At 46.4% G+C, this 17,500-nt stretch overlaps 1 protein-coding gene across 1 annotated transcript; it reads left to right on the top strand.

The window, feature by feature from the left end:
• The first annotated feature begins 2,325 nt into the window (after positions 1 to 2,325).
• On the top strand, positions 2,326 to 4,131 carry btg2 (B-cell translocation gene 2). The gene is made up of 2 exons (XM_084446312.1): positions 2,326 to 2,751; positions 3,523 to 4,131. Exons 1-2 carry the CDS (start codon positions 2,574 to 2,576, stop codon positions 3,900 to 3,902), a joined length of 558 nt encoding a protein of 185 aa, XP_084302438.1. The 5' UTR covers positions 2,326 to 2,573; the 3' UTR covers positions 3,903 to 4,131.
• The last annotated feature ends 13,369 nt before the right edge of the window (positions 4,132 to 17,500 follow it).

Below are 17,500 nucleotides of genomic sequence, written 5' to 3'. Positions count from 1 at the left end.
AAAACCAAACACCCATATTTACATGAGACTGACTAATGAAATAATGAGATGGTTGGTGCACGACTGTGCCAGCGTAGCTCAGTGTAGCTGAACAGAAAGAGAACAAAGAAACCTTATAAAGTGTTCATACACTTACACTCCATCCCCATATTGCTGGCTTCATATAGCCTATTTTTAATGTTTATGCGTCTGTGGTTGTATAAAGTCAAACCTTTTCTTTTTTATGTTTTTGGCTTTTTTTGTGCTGTTTAATTTTCAGTCATTTATTTTACTAATGATTATGTACCAATGATTTAGAGGTAAAATCGATTTCATAAGCCCTTTGCGGTTTTCTAGATGTTCACCTGCACAATCTTTCTGTTGTTATTGTTCTCTGTTATACAAAGGTGCCCATAAATAAATAAATACAAATCTTTTGGATATTTGATAGTGATGATAACTGATAGTTTATGATAACTGATTTGATGATCATTTATAGCCTATGATACCTGATTTGATAGTGATGATAACAGCCTATGATCACTGATAGTGATGATAACTGATAGTTTATGATAACTGATTTGATGATCATTTATAGCCGATGATACCTGATTTGATAGTGATGATAACAGCCTATGATCACTGATAGTGATGATAACTGATAGCTTATGATAGTTGCTTGATAGTGATGATGATACCTGATAGCCTGCTGTGTCTGCATGCAGATGCATGTTCTTGTCTCCTTGAGGGGATGATCGGGAAAGGACACACAAACTCACATGCGTGCCACGCATACACAAACACGCCGAGTAGGCTAGGCTACCACGAAGAGCATCACTCTCACAAATCAATAAGCAAACTGCACTCCGTTTTCAGTGACGCACAGACGCACACATCTCACAAATGACAAAAACACAATAACCCCCCCCCCTCACTTGGACTCAGAATCACTCTCGGGTTGCTATGGTGAGGGCTCCTATCGCCCTCCATTACTGTGACAGTGACATCATCACTCACGTCCAAATATAGCCGAATTAGGATTGAACTAGGGTTGAACAATCCCCACAAGACCTCACATGTGTCTTTAGCCAGTATACATTTCCTTAAGTATCGATCTCTTCTAGACTGTGCGCAGAGGAACGCAGGCGGAGCTCCAGGATGAGAGGCAGGGTATTGTGGAGCTCCGTGGTCGTTGTCTATTCAGGCCAGACAATAAGCATATGGGTGTCAAGCACATCGAAACCAAACCCATTGAGGCATGAGCCACGAAACTGTCACTTATTCTGCTGAACATATTATGTAGCCATGCATAGGTAACACACACACACACACACACACACACACACACACACACACACACACACACACACACACACACACACACACACACACACACACACACACACACACACGTTTTATTTGTAGTTCATGAGAAGTTCATTGGTATTCACCTAATTTGGATATAAGGGAAGGTCCAACTGGCATACTTACTTTTACAGCATTTGGAAGTGAATTTCCAACCAGTAATTACAACTGCATTAAGAATTGGGTTATTTGTGTGCTCATATTGAGACTTGAAAAATAAATTGGGAAATTAGACAATTTTCCAAAAAGCACATTATTTGAACAAAGCACGTATGATTTCTTGGTCAACCGCCAGGTGTCGCTGTTGTAACGTTATCTGGAATCTATATTGGACATGTTGTTCTTTGGCAAAGACAGAACTTCTCTTCTCAACTCTTTGGTCAAGATTTATTTTAGATGTCTCTTTCATCTGTTTTGCTTCTCTCTAATTTATTCCGCTTGCTTGGTGTGCGTTACGGGTTGCGTTGGAAAACGGTTGTTCATCCATGAGCATGAAATAAACTGTAGTAGCCTAGTAGTGGTAGTAGTAAAAGTAGTCTACCATAAACATAAGGAATGCAAATAGGAGGTGTAGATACAGCTTCAGATCCAGTAGATTAAATGATTTACTTCAACAATATGATGACCTAAACCAAATACTGTAACTTCTCAGAAGTTTACGGGTAATGGATTGTCGTCACGAATACTTTAGTATTGTTTGACGTCAATGCCTATATATGGAAGAGAACGGACCTTATTTGCATTATGTATCTTTTACGCCCCACTACGAGCTTGGGATTTTTTTTCCACCATCCCAACCAATCACAGCTCGAGTAGAGCACTCGGGCCAACCCTCTTTGACTCGGGTGTGTTTCTCTCGCGTCTCATTGGCCAGAGCAACCCACCAATCAGAAAGGCCATGTCAGTGACATCACCCTGCCCATCTGCTTCTTCATAAAAAGAAGCTACAAGCAACTGCGCTCACTACTTTGTGAAGGGACCTCAGACTCGGCTCATTCCTTTTTGTCGGTTTCTTTAGTGTGTTTTTAGTAAATAGGATGCCCATTATTACGCGGGCTGGAGCCAACTTGTTGCGTTGATAAGAACTTCTGACTTTTGAAGAGTCCCATTCCGTTTATTGAGGGATTCGTGCCGATTGAGGCCCGTTAGATACTCAGCCAACACGACGTCGTCTGCTTCCTACTGCTTTTCTGTCCAAACTCGTCGACTCTTCTTCATTTTAGGACAATATGAATCAAGGATACACTTCAAGAGCTGATATGAATCAAGGATACACTTCCAGAGCTGAAATGGACCCCGAAGTATCGGCAGCTGCCACGTTTGTCTCCAGGCTTTTGAGAACAAGGGGCTTTCTAAGCGAACACCAGCTCCAGGTTTTCGGGGATTGCCTTCAACAGTCATTATCAGGTAACATAACTAATCTGTTTGCACTCGACGTTATTTTATGTATTTGGTATCTTTAACTTGATATAGAGTTAGGTTGCTATGTCTAATTAACAAAGTGTGGAGAATATATTGATGGTATGCTGATTGGCTAGCTGGCTAACGTTGGCAAACAACAAGCAAATGGCCTCTTTGTCTGATCAACCGTCAACACATCACCCCAGCTAAGCTAAGCTAACTGATAACTTGGTTTGGACGACATGCTAGTTTTGCTCTTAATCGATTCTAGCGGGCATAATTGATCATTTTGCTGATAGTCAGTTGACGCTACTTGCTAAAGTTATCCACTTTATTATATTAACCGTAACCATATTATAACCGAGTCAGTTATGCTAACGTTAGCTAGCTTGGTCTCGAGGAGGCCGAGCACAGCTGTTTGGGTCTCGAGCCTCAGCCTGTTTAGCAGTGGAGCTGAAACCTTTTCAGGGCCTTTGTGCAACTTTATCTATATAAAGTATATACTATATAACGCGAGAAGGAAACCAAATTGCCCTAGTAGCCAGCTTAGCAGTGTAGTTGAAACCTTTTGAGGGCCTTTGTGCAAAGGGCCTTTGTGCAACTTTATCTAGTTATTTTATCTTAGTTTATCTAGTTATCTAGTTAAGCAACGTTAGATATAACGTGAGAAGGAAACCAAATTGCCCTAGTAGCCAGCTGAGCAAAATGGCAGCAGCACAAAGCAACAACACATTATGTTAATGTTCGACTTGTCTGAATTCGCCTGTTTTTCTTTAGACCACTACCAGCACCACTGGTTCCCCGACAAGCCGCAGAAGGGCTCCGGCTACCGCTGCATCCGAATCAACCACGAAATGGACCCGATCATCGGCAGGGCCGCGGGGCGCATCGGACTAACCAGCGACCAGCTCTTTTCGCTGCTTCCCCGGGAGCTGACGCTGTGGGTTGACCCGTACGAGGTGTCGTATCGCATCGGCGAGGATGGCTCCATCTGTGTCCTGTACGAGGCCGAGGCTCCCGCCACCCCCAGCCCCGCGGCCTCGCCCGTCGACCGGGCCGCCTCGCCGTACGATCCGTCGCTGAGCTGCAAGAACCGCTTCCTGATGGGGGCGCGCACAAGCCCGCCGAAGAGCTACCTGATGACGGTGTCGAGCTAGGGCCCGCAGGCCCGGCGGGACGGGGCTCCTCCTCACGGCAACGCCTGCTTCTGGGACGGCCGTCGACCACCAACAGTGATCATTTTTCAGCATTTCAACTCGTTTTTCTCTTAAATTATCTGCCTTTATTTAATTGGAGTAACGTTGTTTAAACGAGAAAAAAAAAGCACTATGTAATTGTTTTAGACCGTTACTTTGGGGTAAGCAGCATTTTTATGAATTCATTTTACTACCAGCCCATAGGCCTACTTTGCACTGCTTTGAATTTGAAATGCGCTCGTCTGACCTGTGACCATCTTCGCACACTAGGCTACACGATTCCAGGCTGTACTGAAGTGTAGACGAACCAACTCTGGGATCCTGTCATAGTTTTCTCTTATGGTGCAGTAGTATTGATACTTAACACCACTTCTCACGAATGTAAAACCTAGAAAGCAATCATAACTGGAGAGTTTGTTCAGGTACCTATATTTCTAAGGTGAACTTTGATGTTTTTCTCTAATGATGTTTTCTGTGTATTCCAATGCACTGCTGGTTTGCAACGGGACCACTCAGCCTACGTGTGCTGTTAAAAATCAAAGACCACCCAGGACGAAACACCCAGCGAAGTTGTCTCATGTTGTTCCGCCTTAAAGCGACAACAATGTTTAACCCACCTCCAGTAGCGCTGAATCTAACTGCCAAACTTTCCGTAGATCCTATTGTGCAATAGTCAGAGTATTCAGGATAAACTGGAGTTTGGCTAAATCTCTTGACAAGTGGTGAAAACGTTTATTTTTTTTCACATCTCTTGGATCCGATGGGAAGAAAGACTTGTGCGATCTAATTTTAATAGCTTTACAGTGCCCCCACCATTGTTCTTTGCCTTTGTGAATAAGCCGTGAAGTGGTTGGTTGCCGTCACGTTAGCACCAGTGTCACTGCCGTTGTGTGTTGGGTGCTCTGTCCTCCCAGATGGCAAGCGGATCTGGGCCATATACAGGCCAGATCTGGCCCTTGTGGCTTAGTTCCGGCCCATATACGGCCCAGATCTGCTTGCTATCTGGGCTTTCTGTAGCATCCCCCTCCTCGCTGGGCTGCTGAGCAGCTCAGCTGTTGTTTACTGTTTTAGACAGGGATCGAAAAAGATGTAGAGTTTGTAAGCTATTTGAAGCACAGTATGCATTTAACGTACATTTTTTTTGAAAAATGAATTTGTGCATATATAGATACTTGTACAGTTTTTTTGTCACAGTTTTATTACAATAAACCTTTATGAACTTAACGTTTTTCCTGGTGTTGAGAAGTTTATCATCGCATATGATCAATATGTTTGCTCTATGGTACCAATAAGCGTCTTTAGATGTGAAAAACGGAAGTTATAATGCTGCTCTGTCTATTTACAATCTTGGAAGTCTCTGTGCTTTAAAAAGACAGGAATCAGACCCTGTTCATGTGGCAGTTCAGTTGAACTTTAAGTTTGGCAGATCAACTGCCTAAGTCAGTGGCCAGGACCAGACAATCATTTGGAACCTAAAGTCACCAGACCAGTTTTCCCCCGATTACCTGGCCTGCTAATGGTTCATTCACCTCCAGTTACCTGCTCGACTAACACCTCGTCCGCTTCCAGCTTCCTCTTTCGTTTGTACGCCCCCACACACATGTCCAGACTAGCCTGTGCTTCAAAGCACCAGCTTGGCTTCTCGTTGGTGGCACGCTCGTCCGGGCATGCCCCGCGTGGAGGAGCGGACCCCCGTGTGTCCTGGGAGACGTCGCTGTTCGCCATGTTCCCGTTTGGCTACTCCTATTACAGTGAATGAAGATCGTATGTGTGGGGTTGAAACCCACGACCCATGTGAACCCCCAGGCTTGCAGACCACTTAACCTTTCTCATGACTGTCGCAGTGTGCGAGCGGTGTTTTGTGTCAACAAAAGCTTCACAGATTTATGTTTGTATGTCTGAGTCTTTCTCAGAATAGAGTAAGCTAGGCCTATAACTTGTAATTACTATATTGCAAATACCTGTGTGTGTGTGTGTGAATGCACTCCTGTCTTTCAATTTAGTTTTCCTTTTCAGTTCTAGCACACACTACTCCACATTTTCCCAAAATAATCTTCAAATATCTACACTTTTATTTCATTTCACCCCTACATGCATCCCAACCAAGCAAACCGTACTGCTGTGGAGCATTTTTACATGTAACTCGGTGAAATGTTTTTAAAAAAAAAATGCTCTGCAGTAGCCTGATGTCTGCTTGCTCTGCAGGGATTCGCAATTATGTAACGTTGTGAGTCAGACAGCGCAGTGGAGAGAGGATAATGGAACACACACACACACACACACACACACACACACATGACACAAGTAGAGACAGGTTGTGTCTCTTCCTCCATGCCACATACACACATCTGACTGTCTGAGGTGACTCACTGCACCTGATGATCCCACCAGTCAGGTTCAACATTCAACATCAGTTTATCGCATTTATCTACATCTAAACTTCTATTTACACATACTAGGAATTCGCTTACGTCTATGATGCGTACGCTGATGGAGGCGACGTTAGACAGGGTACAGGACAGGACTGCGCGAATACAAAATACAAGCGACAATATATCTGAAAATGAATATAAAAACAATATAGAGTGGAGTATGGGGAGAGTGTAGTGCAATGTTTTATTCATACAGTGTGTGTGCGCCATTGTGATATGTAGTACAATCAGCGCCCTCCCCCCGAACAGGAGCCCCCCCCCCCCCCCCTCTGTCCCCGTCGTCTCCATGGCGACCCAGGGGAGGGCGAGGTGTGTGGAACGGGAGGAGAGGCGTGCTGCAGCCGGCTGATGGGGGGGGGGCGGAGGAGGGGGGGGGGACAAGTGGCACGGCTCGGCTGGGGTCTTTCAGGAGCCGGGGCATCTGGTGTTTGTGAAGAGCCGGGGGGGGGGGGGGGTGGGTGGTGGGTACTGGGTGGGGGCAATAAAAAGAACCAGGCCTCGTTCTCTGTCTCTGCCCCCCCCCCCCCCCCCCCCCCCCCGGTTCACCGTCTCTTTCACGGTAGCCTCAGCACCATCTGTCTCTGCCCCTCCCGCCCCCCACCCCCCCTCCACACACACACACACACACACACACACCAACCCCTGCCACACTAGACAGGCAGCAAAAGGCCCTCTTTCAGCCTGGTAACACCCCCTCCCATCCTCTCACCATTGCTAGAGGTTTGTGGGGGTCAGGGAAACCTTTCATGCGGCAACAAGTGCCCGGGGTGGACGACGCGGCCAGGCTGAATGTGCGTCCGTGTCGTCTGTGTGGAGAGAGGAGGGGGGGGGGGTGTTGACAGAGAAAACTGTGACAGTGTGATTGAGTTCTTCGGTGGGGTCCTAGAGAGACCATGGTTTTCCACTAATGCTGCCGTGAGCAGAATGTCTAAACTTGAGGCTGTTTTGTGTCTGTGCGTGCGTGCGTGCGTGCGTGCGTGTGTGTGTGTGTGTAAGGCTGTATGTAGTTCAGTTTTACGGTCACGTACGCAAGATAAGGTTCTGATCATCTTAAATCATGCTGTAGAAATTCTCTAGTGATCTGTTTTCGACGGTATTACTCCTGAAAGGCGTAGCCTCTAAATTCTCAGAAAGAAATGGGCCTTGAGGCGTCTCTGGTGTTCAGAACCAGGCGGTGTTAGCCTGCGTCCCCCCGTGAGGGTAGCGTGCGCCGTCAAATTCAGAATAACTCATATTTACTTAGTTATTACCTTTCCATCTGTGTGTGATGTTTGTGTATGGGAACACCTGTGGGTGTGTGTGTGTTTTAGGGTAGTGTGTGTGTTTCAGGGAGGACATGCAGACTGCAACAGGCAGGATTTGATAAGATATGTGTGTGTGTGTGTGTGTGTGAAGAAGGATATGATTGGAAGAGTCTGTAAACAAGAGTGAGGTGCTAGCTCAGAAGGGGGGGTTGGGGGGGGGGGGGCTGTTTATTACCCAGCGACTGTGTGTGTGTGTGTGTGTGTGTGTTCCTGGTAAGACTAATGATAAAGTTGGTGTGAAGGAGGATTTAATGGGGGAGCAAGTGTGTAAACGGTGTGTAGGGTGTTAGACTCAGCTGGAGCCTTTACTGACATCAGTGTGTGTGCGTGTGTGTGTGTGTGTGTGTGTGTGTGTGTGTGTGTATGTGCGTGCGTGCGTGTTTGTGACATCAATGTCTGCAGCAGACAAAGGTAGGAATCAGTTAATTAAGATGAATCTCTGTCTAAAGTAACAGTGTTGAATCTTCTTTCGGGCCTATCACACACACCCACACAATGAGATGACATTTCTCTGATGACCTAGGGCCACAACAAAGGAGACACACGCACACACACGCGCACACACACACACACACACACACACACACACACTGATGTTAATAAAGGCTCCAGCTGAGCCTAACACCCTACACACTATTTACACACATGCTCCCCATTAAATCCTCCTTCATACCAACGTTATCATTAGTCTTACCGTGAACACACACACACACATACACCCACACCCACACACACACACACACACACCCACACCCACACACACACACACGCACACCCTACATAGATCATTGTTTTGCGTTCGTAGGTCAAGTCCTGCCTCACATAAGCCTTTCATTGTTGCTTGTTCTCTCGCTGTGTGCGTGTGTGTGTGTGTGTGTGCGTGTGTGTTACCTAACCAAAGCTCACTTCAGTCACAAACAGACACTCCTTAAAACAAGTACGTAGTTAAATGTCCCAGCCCCCAAAAAGATAACATGATACTGCAGTGATAAGCGCACTATCAAATTATACAATAAACCACCTCCAAAGCAACAACAAGATTGTGTTCTGTACTTTGTAACTGTTCATGGGTCCATTTTGGTGAAGATATAAAAACACAATGAGCTTCTCCAAGTGACCTCATGTAACACTTTGAGCTTTTAACAAGGACCAAGAAAAGTTCAACATTATTACATAAACTGATAAATAAATAAGTTACATGCACACACACACGCACACACACACACACACACACACACACACACCATGTTTGTGTCTTTTTATCGGTTGGTTTACATTTGCTATGAGTCAATACTGAAATGCTTCAACACTGCTACACACGGTCTTTAAACGGTTGAGCTGATGTTATTTGGCTCATTATAACAGACACAAATAACTATTATTGACAGTGAGTAGTTTGTGACGCTCAGCTGTCCGTTGCTACAGAGACACACACAAGATGAGCCGTCAGTGTGGGCTGCTGTAAGACTGTGTGTGTGTGTGTGTGTGTGTGTGTGTGTGTGTGTGTGTGTGTGTGTGTGTGTTTGAGAGTCCGGGGCATGTTCTGTGCTCTTTGAACTGCAACTAGGAGGACTACAAAAGACTGATGCAAAGTCCTGCTCAGTCTCAGCAACTATTGGCAGCCTCTCTATCTGGAGAAGGAGATGTTTCATTTATCCTTGAGCGTTGACCATTTCCATATGCTATTGCTTACACCTGATAGAGTACCATCATTATGACCTCGTCTCTTATTATGACCATACCTGTAGGTCTAGTTTAGCCACCATATTGTATAACCTTCTTCTAAATGTTGGAATCAGAAAAAAGGTTGTTCATTTGTGGATCCAAATAAAAGCATCTAAACTGTGTGTGTGTGTGTATGTGTGTGTGTGTGTGTGTGTGGCGTTCAGACTGAGGCTCCAAGCTCAGACTGATAGACCTCAGCTACGTTCCGAATCGCATACTTCTGCCTTTTACTACCAGTACGTACTACAGCTGCCCCTAGAAAGTACATACTTTGCACGCAGTACGCAACCAATTGGGACATACTACCTTGTCATAACATTTGACAACACCCATCGCTGTCCATGAAGCGACATTCGTCCACAGCTGGGATTCATCAAAACGCCTCTGGCGCGACTCGCACATGTGACGCAATTCCCGCTCAGCACTGCATTGTGGGTCAGAATAGCCAGAAAAGTGTGCTGGCTTACATACTGCAAAATACGACCGGATGTAGTAGGACATCCTGGTATTTTTGCCATACTGCATGTGGCATACTATGTATTGGGACATACTACATAAATTTGTGGCGTACTATATAGTATGTAAGTACGCAAATCAGAACGCAGCCCTGCTCTGCAAAGCCACAGTGATGATGGCAGAGACTTTTAAAAGATGGCGTCCGTCGTCTGACGCCGATTGGACAGACGAGCGTGGCGGCGCCCCCCCCCTCAGCCTGGTGACTCGCAGTGGCGTTCGGCGACCGTGTGAACCAAATCCCCGAGCGGATCGGGCTTCTAGTCCCTCCCGCTTAGTTGACAGCGTCTACAGTCACATTCGGCCTATATATTTTTCTATCAGTTCACTAAACATAAGCGCCCCTGCAGCGGGTAACAGATCCGCGCCCCTCCCTCCTCTCCTCCCGGACCCAGCACGCTAAAAGGGCTCATTGAAAACCGACGGCTGACCTCTGACCCCTTAGGCAGCTGCTGGAGCCTGTCAAAGCCTTGTTTATAGACGTGTCTGCCGGCTGATTGGTCGACGGGGAGTGAAGCGGTATCCAGGCAGGTTTCCTGGTGACTTCTTTTCTCCTTTCTTCTCGCCCAGCGCCTCCCTAGCTGGCTGCCTCTCTCTCTCTCCCTCTCTCCCTCTCCCTCTCCCTCTCCCTCTCCCTCTCCCTCTCCCTCTCCCTCTCCCTCTCCCTCTCCCTCTCTCTCTCCCTCCCTCCCTCTCTCTCTCTCTCTCTCTCCCTCCCTCCATCTCTCTCTCTCTCTCTCTCTCTCCCTCTCTCTCTCCCTCCCTCCCTCCCTCCCTCCCTCCCTCCCTCCCTCCCTCCCTCCCTCCCTCCCTCCCTCCCTCTCTTGCTCTCCCTCTCACTCACTCCCTGTTTTTCTCTCTCTCTCCCCTTCATTCACTCATTCTCTCTCTCTCTCTCTGAAACTCATTAAGTGACATACTACTACTATAATAACATTGTCAGTAAACATGATATCAAGATAGAAAAGAATAAGAGGTGAGTCTTTATAGCAACGCTGGAAACTGACACAGTGAATGAGCCCCTGGACAAAAAAAACCCAGTATCATTCAACAGGTTGGGTTGTGTCGTGTTTGTCTACTCTGTAACACTCCCCTGTTAGGTAGGTAGGTAGGTAGGTAGGTAGGTAGGTAGGTAGGTAGGTAGGTAGAAAGGAAGGTAGGTAGGTAGGTAGGTAGGTTGGTAGGTAGGTAGGTAGGTAGGTAGGTAGGTTGGTAGGTAGGTAGGTAGGTAGGTAGGTAGGTAGGTTGGTAGGTAGGTAGGTAGGTAGGTAGGTAGGTAGGTTGGTAGGTAGGTAGGTAGGTAGGTAGGTAGGTAGGTAGGTAGGTAGGTAGGTAGGTTGGTAGGTAGGTAGGTAGATACTTTATGAATTCCCGAGGGGAAAGGTTCCTTTCGAGGCAGACATAGATAAGATATGAAGATAATATACTTTAATAATCCCTGTGGGGGAAATTTGGAGTTTCAGCAGAGGAAAAAGTACAGACATCTTGAAGAACTTCTATGTTGTCACTACAGATGTTGACAGATAGATAGATAGATAGATACTGTAGAAAGATATATAGATAGATAGATAGATACTGTAGAAAGATAGATACTGTAGAAAGATAGATAGATAGATAGATAGATAGATAGATAGATAGATAGATAGATAGATAGATAGATAGATAGATAGATAGATAGATAGATACTGTAGAGTCCCCTCTGGTGTTAGTGTTTATCTCCTGGTCAACTCTAGTCTCCCTTCCTCATTAATGCCAGTAAGCTGGTCTCTCCCCTGCCTGAGGGACTGGTGTGTTGTCTCAGGTTTAGACTCCCCCCACCAATCCTTCAGCCAGACACCACCAGCCCCTTACAGACAGCCCAATCCCTTCTCAGATTACACACACACACACACACACACACACACACACACACACACACACACACACACACACACACACACACACACACACACCATAACTCAAGTAGTTTGGCCATTGTTTGGCTTCACCCCCGGGTGGGAGCTCAAGCAGACAGAGAGGAGGGGCCGGTCAGGCCAGCGGGTCGGTCGACCCCCCCCCCCCCCTTTTGTGACCATTTGGCTAATCCCCCACGGCCCGCCTGCTAGAATAGAGCCAGCCGTTCTCTCTCTCACAATTAGCCCAGAGCTGAGGAGCCCGGCACGGGGCTTCTTCTGCCCCCCCCTCCTCCCCCCTCATCCCTCCCAGACCAGGTTTGTCCCCGGGGGGGGGGGGGGGGGGGGATAATTGGTTTGGCGCACCACAATGGCTTCGTTTCAATGTCATTATCCCCAAAAAGGGGGCAGAGATTGTCGGCGGTGTTGTTGTTTTTCTGGGTGAGTTCTTTTTAGGTCGGTCAAGCGACCAGGGTCCCATTGTCCGGCGCTGCGTACTTGTTATGTCGTTGTCTGGGTTTTATTTGGGTTAGGTAACACACCATTCAACAGGTGTTAAGAGTTTTACCATAAGAAACGACAAGGATTGTGTGTGTGTGTGTGTGTGTGTGTGTGTGTGCTTCTTCCTCTCACTAAATGACACAACTTTCTACATTGGTGAGGGGGATGCACCTAATCCTAACTACCGCAGTTTCACTTCCTTCGTCTGAATCCCCCTAGATCTCTACACACAGCTGACGAAATGGCGACATGTCGCTCAAAACAAACAGCTTCTTCAGTTGGTTTGGAGGTCGGGGTGAATTTCGGCCTGTGCTTTTGGGTGACTGGTCGTCTGGCATTTGACTGAGCGCTGGCTGAGTTCAGTCACCCGTTAAGGAACGTTGAAAAGGCCCCAGGTTTATATCAACACGGCAATATAAACACAAGGCTCACAGCTCTCAGTGTTTGAATTGAATTAAGTTGCCAGCCACCCAAGAAATGGACTGTTCTCCCTGCTACGCTCAGGGAAGAGATACCGCACTCACATGGCGGCACGGAGAGACTCAGGAAGAGCTTCTTCCCACAAGCCATCCAGCTCCTGAACGACTATCTAACACCCCTCCCTCCCAGGGATTTTATTTATTATAGCTATAGTATGTACATAACTCACCCATGAACCCCTCAGGTTAGTTAGTTAGTTAGTTAGTTAGTTAGTTATTTATTTATTTATTTATTTATTTATTTATTTATTTATTTATTTATTTATTTATTTATTTATTTATTTATTTATTTATTTATTTATTTATTTATTTATTTATTTATTTATTTATTTATTTATTTATTTATTTATTTATTTATTTATTTATTCAAATAAAAATAGCATGTACATAATCCATCTAGACTCTAGACTTATCTATCCAATTCCAGCTAACTTTATACTTATGGAAAGGGTGTTCGTGTTTTGTGTTCATTTGTAATATTGTTATTTTGTAAATATGTAACTTGTAAATGTGTAATTAGAGTATATCTGTAGCATAATCTTGGAGCGGGCAGTAACATTTCACTGTGACTGTACACCGTATTATACATGTGACGAATAAAGGAATCTTGAATCTTGAATTGAAATAAGATGTACTGATTTTGTGATTGTGTGTGAACGTGAACAAGAGTTGCAGTGTCTGAGGACTACATGCTTTTTATTTAAGCACGTTTCTCTTTCTCTGTGGGAGTCAGATGACCTTCTACACACACACACACACACACACACACACACACACACACACACACACACACACACACACACACTCACTCACTCACTCACTCACTCACTCACTCACTCACTCACACACACACACACACACACACACACACACACACACACACACACTCACTCACTCACTCACTCACTCACACACACACACACACACACACACACACACACACACACACACACACACACACACACACACACCCTGCTCTTCCACACCTTGATAATCACCCCCCTTAGACCAGTGGGAGATAGACTAGTAGGGGCTTGAATAATGTCATTAATAATGCATCTCTCACACCTTGTGCTTCACTGGGAGAGGTCTGGAAGAACTTCTTCTGAGAGCGTTGACCTATGTAGACCTGTATAGACCTGTGTTGGTGAGACTGTAGACCTGTGTAGACCTGTGTTGGTGAGACTGTAGACTTGTGTAGACCTGTGTTGGTGAGACTGTAGACTTGTGTAGACCTGTGTTGGTGAGATTGTAGCATTGTGTAGACCTGTGTTAATGAGAGTAGCCCTATGTTGACCTGTGTTAGTGAGAGTGTAGCCCTATGTTGACCTGTGTTAATGAGAGTAGCCCTATGTTGGCCTGTGTTGGTGAGAGTGTAGCCCTATGTTGGCCTGTGTTAGTGAGAGTGTAGCCCTATGTTGACCTGTGTTTGTGAGAGTGTAGCCCTATGTTGACCTGTGTTAGTGAGAGCGTAGCCGTATGTTGGCCTGTGTTAGTGATAGTGTAGCCGTATGTTGACCTGTGTTAGTGATAGTGTAGCCCTATGTTGACCTGTGTTGGTGAGAGTGTAGCCCTATGTTGACCTGTGTTGGTGAGAGTGTAGCCCTATGTTGACCTGTGTTGGTGAGAGTGTAGCCCTATGTTGACCTGTGTTGGTGAGAGTGTAGCCCTATGTTGACCTGTGTTAGTGATAGTGTAGCCCTATGTTGGCCTGTGTTGGTGAGAGTGTAGCCCTATGTTGACCTGTGTTGGTGATAGTGTAGCCCTATGTTGACCTGTGTTAGTGATAGTGTAGCCCTATGTTGGCCTGTGTTGGTGAGTGTAGCCCTATGTTGACCTGTGTTAGTGATAGTGTAGCCCTATGTTGGCCTGTGTTAGTGAGAGTGTAGCCCTATGTTGGCCTGTGTTGGTGAGTGTAGCCCTATGTTGACCTGTGTTAGTGATAGTGTAGCCCTATGTTGGCCTGTGTTGGTGAGAGTGTAGCCCTATGTTGACCTGTGTTGGTGAGAGTGTAGCCCTATGTTGACCTGTGTTAGTGAGAGTGTAGCCCTATGTTGACCTGTGTTAGTGATAGTGTAGCCCTATGTTGACCTGTGTTGGTGAGAGTGTAGCCCTATGTTGACCTGTGTTAGTGATAGTGTAGCCCTATGTTGACCTGTGTTGGTGAGAGTGTAGCCCTATGTTGACCTGTGTTGGTGAGAGTGTAGCCCTATGTTGGCCTGTGTTAGTGAGAGTGTAGCCCTATGTTGACCTGTGTTGGTGAGAGTGTAGCCCTATGTTGACCTGTGTTGGTGAGAGTGTAGCCCTATGTTGACCTGTGTTTGTGAGTGTAGTGCAGTATGTACTTAATCAGTTACTCTGTAATCCAAGGCGTGGAAGCAGACAGGGCTGAAGCAGGTCAAGGTAGAGTAGAACATGGATTTCAGGTCGCTTCTGTCCAACAAAGCAGTTTTTCAGATAACAGCAATCTGCTATCAGAGACATCACAGCTGGAGGAACTGCATAAGGTACGAGTCGTTCAGGGACGTCAAAAACAGCTGTGGCATTTGTGGCTGATGATTCAAGCTCTCTTTCTCTCTCACACACACACAAACACACACTGACTCAGTTTTTCTCAGTCCTTCCCTTCAATCTATATCCTCTTTCTCACTCGTTCATTTTCTCTCTCTCCGTCTCTAACAAGTTCCCACTCATGTGAAACCAAACTCTCTGTATGTGGTGTGTGTGAGTGTGTGTGTGTGTGAGTGTGCGCGAGTATGTGTGTGTGTGTGAGTGTGTATGCGTGAGTATGTGCGTGAGTATGTGTGTGTGTGTGTGTGTGTGTGTGTGTGTGTTTCTCCGCCTGTCCCATCTCTTTCCTGTGCTGAGGTGAGAGGGGCCCTAGAGCCCGGTCACAGCAGGGTGAGTCCCCATGGAAAGATGCTGTAGGCGGTTTACAGTAAAGCACAAGCACTCCGTTCGCTCTGGACTTGTTGTTATGCTGAGGTAAACGGCGGAGCTCAAAGCGCCTGTAGGCTACGAGCTTCACAGGAGCTGAACGACGCAACACAAAGCCTCCTCAGGCTCCTCTACAGACCTGCTGGCTGGTTAGCCTCTGTAGGGGTTCATAAGATATTGTAGAATAATTCCAATGTACCTGTATCTGTTCTGGTTATATATGTGGCGAAAATAAACATTGTATTCTATTTTATTCTATTCTATTCTAAGCTACCTCTGTTGCTCACATTCCTTCATATTTGCTCTGGAGTTCACCCTCAGAGAATTCTAAACTAAGTAAATGGGGGATTTATGTGGCGAAAATAAACTTTCTATTCTATTCTAAGCTACCTCTGTTGCTCACGTTCCTTCATATTTGCTCTGGAGTTAACCCTCAGAGAATTCTAAACTAAGTAAATAGGGGAGACTCAAGATGAGGTTGTTTTCTTCGAACCCTCAGGTTCCTTTGCTCCTGTGTTTGGCTGACGTGTCTTGATTCCACTGATAGTCCCTCCACAGACTCCCTGTTTTGGGTAGAAACACGCAAACAACCGCGTCGTCTAGATCCCAGGATTAGAACATTAAGCTTTATCTTTGTTTTTATCTTCTTTAAATCTTTTCGGTTTTTCAGTTGTCTGTTTGAAATCCCAGAGAAGAACATTCTCTTTAGTCTATAGCAGTCTGTGTGGTCTACATATTCAGTGGACCAACTTCAACTGTAGTTGGCGAATCCTGTTTTCCAATGTCAACATTCTTTTTGTGGCTCTTCGCAATTCAGTTTGACAATCCTGTAAACGCAAGCATGTCGCATGTGTGAGCCCTTTGGACCTGAAAACGGCCATCTGTAGCTTTATAGTCAACCCCTACTGAAATAGAGCGACTAGTCAAATAACAATAAACACAAATGACCACTAAATTGGCCACGGTAAAGGTGCAAAGGTGACGTTTTAAAAGGAGAGGGTGCGTTTTATGGTATGTGTGTGAGTCTTTTAGCAGCTGTTGACTAAATCTCTCTTTCCTCTCCGGCCCTCTCCCTCTCCGAGCCCCACCTCTCACCCCCTCAACCCCACAAAGCCCGGATTGTTCTCTGGATGCCGGGAACTCTATCCCAGGGCAGCTGTCCGAAGAAATCCACACACACACACACACACGCACGCACACAAACCTCAGCACCCTTGCGATGAAAGGAAGAGGACCCCGTCGGCCCCGTACACACCCTTTGCCACGGACCCCACCGTTCACCCGTACAAACCCTTTTCCTGGTTGTGGGGTTCCCGTGTGTGTGTGTGTGTGTGTAGCAGGCTGGCGGTCAGACATTACAGTGGCGGCTCTCTCACACTCCCCTTCTACCTCCCACTGCTCCAAACACCCTCCCCCCCCCCCAGTCACCCCACAAAACAACCTCCTTCCCCCGCCCCCCCCCCCGGTCCAAAACAACCCTCACATGCCCCCCCCCCCTCCCCCACCAGCCAAACACTCCCCAGCTGTAGCAAGTCTGGGCATGTTAACCCTTCACTGACACCCACGCCCGCGCCCGCCCATGGGCATGTGCACGTATGCAAATATACACACACAGTCAAGCACACACTTGTTTTATTGACACACACGCACACACACACACACACACACGGTTTGTTTTTCCTCTGCGCCGGGGTTTTCCATCACGCGGAGGCGCGGGGGGGGGAGGAGGAAGTGGCGAGGCACGGCTCTTGATCGCAGCGACAGGAAGTGGCTGCC

The sequence above is a fragment of the Borostomias antarcticus genome (assembly GCF_949987555.1).
Source record: "Borostomias antarcticus genome assembly, chromosome: 11".
In the NCBI taxonomy this organism is placed as follows: Eukaryota; Metazoa; Chordata; class Actinopteri; order Stomiiformes; family Stomiidae; genus Borostomias; species Borostomias antarcticus.
The sequence above is the reverse complement of the archived record's forward strand: the minus strand, read 5'-3'. Positions and strand labels throughout refer to the sequence as shown.

Bases quoted from the DNA above. Each gene is read 5' to 3' on its own strand.
- btg2 (XM_084446312.1), top strand. From the start codon at position 2,574: ATGAATCAAGGATACACTTCAAGAGCTGATATGAATCAAGGATACACT. The intron at 2,752-3,522 runs GTAACATAACTA...GTTTTTCTTTAG, and splicing joins CCTTCAACAGTCATTATCAG to ACCACTACCAGCACCACTGG.